The 4,613-nt window shown below is 37.6% G+C and overlaps 1 protein-coding gene across 1 annotated transcript in view; it reads left to right on the top strand.

Annotated features, from left to right (window-relative positions):
• LOC103736344 (sodium/hydrogen exchanger 10-like) overlaps nt 1-4,613 on the top strand; it is a gene marked incomplete at its 5' end in the record, with an annotated part of 75,345 nt that overhangs the window by 65,266 nt on the left and 5,466 nt on the right. Inside the window, one exon of the mRNA XM_008835820.1 lies at nt 2,312-2,438. Within this exon, the coding sequence (XP_008834042.1) occupies nt 2,312-2,438 (127 nt within the window). The remainder of the gene's footprint in view (nt 1-2,311; nt 2,439-4,613) is intronic.

Below are 4,613 nucleotides of genomic sequence, written 5' to 3'. Positions count from 1 at the left end.
CTTGCTTTCTGTAGAAAGAACAGTAGTTCAAACAATGTGTTTATACTAGTGAAAACGAATGAACAGAAACATTTTGTTTTAAAACCCGTTTCCTATGAATTGTATGAAAAAGAGTATTGCCATGAGTGTCAGTCTCTTTGCTTTAGAAAAATATGTGTCGGGTGTGTATCCAAGTGCTTGCTTTACGTACAAAGAACAGTAGTTCGAGCAATTTGTTTACAATAGTGAAAAAATTGAACGGAAGCATTTTGTATTAAAATCCATTTCCTACGAATTGTATTCAAAAGACTTTTGCCATGACTGTTAGTCTCTTGGCTTTAGAAAAACTTGTCTCGCTTGTGTTTCTAAGTGCTTGCTTTCTGAGAAAGAACAGCAGTTCTAACTATGTGTTTATAATAGTGAAAATGGAAGAACAGTAGCATTTTTTGTTAAAAACCGCATCCTTCGATTTGTATGCAAAAGAGTATTGCCACGACTGTCAATCTCTTTGCTTTAGAAAAACATGTCTCGGTTGTGTATCAAAGTGCTTGCTTTCTGTAGAAAGAACAGTAGTTATAACAATGTGTTTATAATAGTCAAAACGAATGAACAGAAGCATTTTGCTGACTAGATTTACCAGAAGGGCAGACAGGGGGGAATGGATGAGGGTTCTGACAACACAGTGGACAGTGACAGGGATGGCAGAGTATTGAGCCTCTAGTGGGAGAGGAAGGCTGTCTATCTGACGAGTTTGTATTCATGCTCAGATGCCGAGGAGCTCAGAAGGTGGGCGACTGTGACCAGTGATAGTCATGTATATAAAGATTAGAAATGCATGTGAAAACGTCTCAATGTCAATTGCTTTGGAATGAATTCTTCTGTATGAAAAAAAAATTAAAAAAATAATGATTAAAAAAACAAAAACAAACAAACAAAAAAAATCAGGTGGCTATAAGGACTTACACCTGGGTCCTCCATTCTATTCCACTGATCAGTGTGCCTGTTTTTTGTGCCAGTGCCACACTGCTTTTATTGCTATAGCTCTGTAGTAAAGTTTTAAGTCAGGAATAGTGGTACCTCCAGCAGTGTTTTTACTATTTGTGATTATTCTGGGTCTTACATGCTTCTGTATTTCCATTTGATTTTTACAGAGAATTATCTCACATCTACTTGCTTTGGATGCTTTTTGCTGAACTGTAATAAAATGTTGCTTTTTTGCTATGTTTTAAATTAGTAGATATTTAAATTTCATTATTTTTATTTTCTGTGTATGAGTGTAATACCCACATGTATATAAGTGCACCCATGGTGTGCAATGCCCATCGAGGCCAGAAGAGGACACTGGATTTCCTTGAAACTAGAGCTATGGATGGATGGTGGTTAGTTGCCATGAGGGTGCTGGGAACCGAACCTGGGTCCTCTGCAGGAGCAGCCAGTGCTCTTAACAGCTGAGCCATCTCTCTAGCTCTTAAATTAGTAGATTCCAAAATGGCTTTTCTCACATGTCTAACATAGAAGGATTAACTGGATGTGGCAGTACATACTGCCCAGCACTTAGGAGATGAAACAAGAGGATCATGATTTTGAGGCCAGCCTGAGATCCATAGAAAAAGTCAAGTTCAGCCCAAGCTACAGATTGAAACATTGTATCAAAACGAAAACAATGGAAACAAAAACAGGCTAGGTGATGGCTCAGTGGTTAAGAGTGTGTACTGCTCTTATAAAGGACCCAAGTTCAGTTCCCAACACCCACACAAGGTGGCTCACAACTCTCAGTAACTCCAGTTACAGCAAATCCAATGCCCTTTTCTGGCTTCAGCTAGCACCTACACTCATTTGTATATTCCCATACATAGACACAGCATACACATAATTTAAAATGAAGTAAATCTTTTAATTTACAATGGTAGAGTGCTTGCCCGTGGTGGCCATAAAGGGCATTGGATCTCCTGGAACTAGAATTAAGTACAATTTTTAGCTGTCATGTGGGTGCTGGTAACCAAACCAGGGTCTTTTAGAAGAGCAGCTAGTGCTCTTAACTGCTGAGCCATCTCTCCAGTCCTGTTTGATGTTTTCAATATTGCTGACAATTAGGTCCTCTCATTTTCTCATTTGGAAGACATATAAAATATCAATGACAGTATATGACATATTGACCTTCACAAAAATAACTTATCCAGGAGTTTTAAGATATCTGTATTATATATGGAGAGAGAATGAGGTTTTCAAATTTGTCCTGATGTTTAAAGAGGAATTAGAACAGGAACTTCTAAGAGAAACATCTAATTGCACAACATGTTCAGAAATTAACTTGTGTTCTGTCAGCTTTCAGATACAAGGCACTGAAGATTTCACAAAAGTAATGATCATTCAAACTTCAGCTGGTGTGAGAAAATTCAGATGGAATGTAAAAAAGTTTATAGCATCATCTAAAGTTTCTATGACACCACAATTAAAAGGCAAGTTAGATTTCTTGGGCATAATTATGAGAGTACTTTCCTTTTGTAAAACAGCCATATATATTTGGAAACAAGAGTATGCCTTCTACCTAGAATATTGTGGACTCCCTTTAACTGCTGTATTTATTGTATTAAATTTTTCACCATCATAGAATAAACAACTTATTGGAGGGAAATTTTCTTTTGGGTTTAGGAGTCACATGTCTCAGTCAATGGTTCAACTACTCCATTGCCATGTGTTTGTGGTAAGAAAACAAAAAGAGAAATACACCATGGCAGAGAAGCCTGAGGCAGAGTAGGTTGCTTACCACCTGGAATCCCTGAAGCAAAGAGAGACAGAAAATAGCCAGGGCAAAATATATCCCTCAAACATACACATAGTGGCCTACTTCCTCCAACCAGGCCTCAGCTTTCACAGATTCACCACCTACCAATAGTCCATTCAAAGTTTGAATTCATCAGTGAATGAAACAATTAGTAAGAGACTTACAGATCTGATAATTTCCAGAAATATCCCTATAGACACACCCAGAAGCATATTTTACTAATCTCCTAGGTGTCACTCTATCCAATCAAGTTACCATTTGGTAGAAATCAAGATTAAACATTGCATTATCCAATATATGAAGATGGAGCTATACATAGAAATTTTTGTATTTTATCTGTATGAGTAAACCTGCATGATTATAAAAATATGAAAAATGACTCACAGAATTGTTCACCCTTTCCTCAAATGAAAATATTTGGTAAATTAATAATAGAAAATATAAGGTTGTACTTTTCTGAATAGTAGACATATGACTCATTGGATATAGTTGGCATAAACCCTTTTTAAAAAAATTTTGAGACAAAGTCTCACTATGTAGCCCTGGCTGGCCTGGAGCTTGTTATGTAGACCAAGCTGTCCTGGAACTCATAGAGATCCACCTGCCTCTGTCTCTTGAATGTTGCAATTAAAGGCATATGTTAATATGTCAAACTAATGAAGCCTATTCTTAAACGTTCACATGACAAAAATTATACCACAGCATATATGATTATTTAATGACTCCTCAACAATTGGATGAAGGGCTGAGGTTCATAGCCAACATGGACTACACAACAGGGCTCCATCTACACACATACACATACACACAAACACACACACACACACACACACATACACAAAGCTACTACTAATCCATTAACTAGAATTTCAAAAATAAGTTAAAGATGGATTTTAAAGGTAAATAGCAAATAAATAAATAATATCACTTCACTAAAACAGTGTTCTTAATTTATAAATATAAAATTAATTTGAGAATTCTGTCATTAAAAATACTAATAATTGAGAAATTATCAAATGATAATTCGCAATAAAATCCAGTATACATTGAAAACAAACTATTAAACCAGGTGTAGTGGCACATGCCTATAATCCCTGCACCTATGAGGCTGTAGCAGGAAGATCCACAGTATGAAGCTAGCCTGGGCTCCATAGTGAGACTTGTGCAGAGAGCGGGAGAGCAAGAGCTAGAGCGAGAGTGAGGGCAGGAGTGGGAGGGAGGGAAACAGGGAAAGAGGAGGGGAAGAAGGAGGAGGAGGAGGGGGGAGGAGGGGGACAAGAGAGGAAGGAGGGAGAGACAAAAAAGAATGTTCAATATTGTGAATATTTTTAAGAGAAAATATTTGTTCTACTTCATTAGTGAGTGTCTTCGTTACTTTTCTCATTGCTGTGACAAAATATTTGACAAGAAGTAACTTAAGGTTACAAGGTTTTAACTTGGTTCATCCTTAGATAGAGCTCATCATAGCAGGGAACGCAAGGCAGCAGGAGGGTGAGGTATCTGGTTGCATTTCACCCACAGGAAGCAGAGAGAGGAATCCAGTGCTCATCTGGCTTTCTGCTGTTTCCCGTTTTGTTCAGCCTGAGACCCCAGAGCCTGGGATTGCATACCATATTCAGGGAGTTTCCTTTTCAGCTAAACCCTTTTCAAAACTTCCTCAAAGACATACACTCATAAGTGTGTCTCTTAGGTAATCCAAATCTCCAAATCCAGTCAACTTGACAATCTATGTTTTTTTTTGTTTTGTTTTGTTTTGTTTTGTTTTGTTTTTTTGGTCTTTTTGAGACAGGGTCTCCCTGTACCCCCAACTGGCCTGGAACTCACTATGTAGACCAGGCTGACCTTGAAC

This window comes from Nannospalax galili, unplaced genomic scaffold, assembly GCF_000622305.1.
Source record: "Nannospalax galili isolate Female #2095 unplaced genomic scaffold, S.galili_v1.0 scaffold338, whole genome shotgun sequence".
NCBI lineage: Eukaryota > Metazoa > Chordata > Mammalia > Rodentia > Spalacidae > Nannospalax > Nannospalax galili.
Note: the sequence above shows the minus strand (reverse complement) of the source record. Positions and strands in the feature narration are given on the sequence as shown.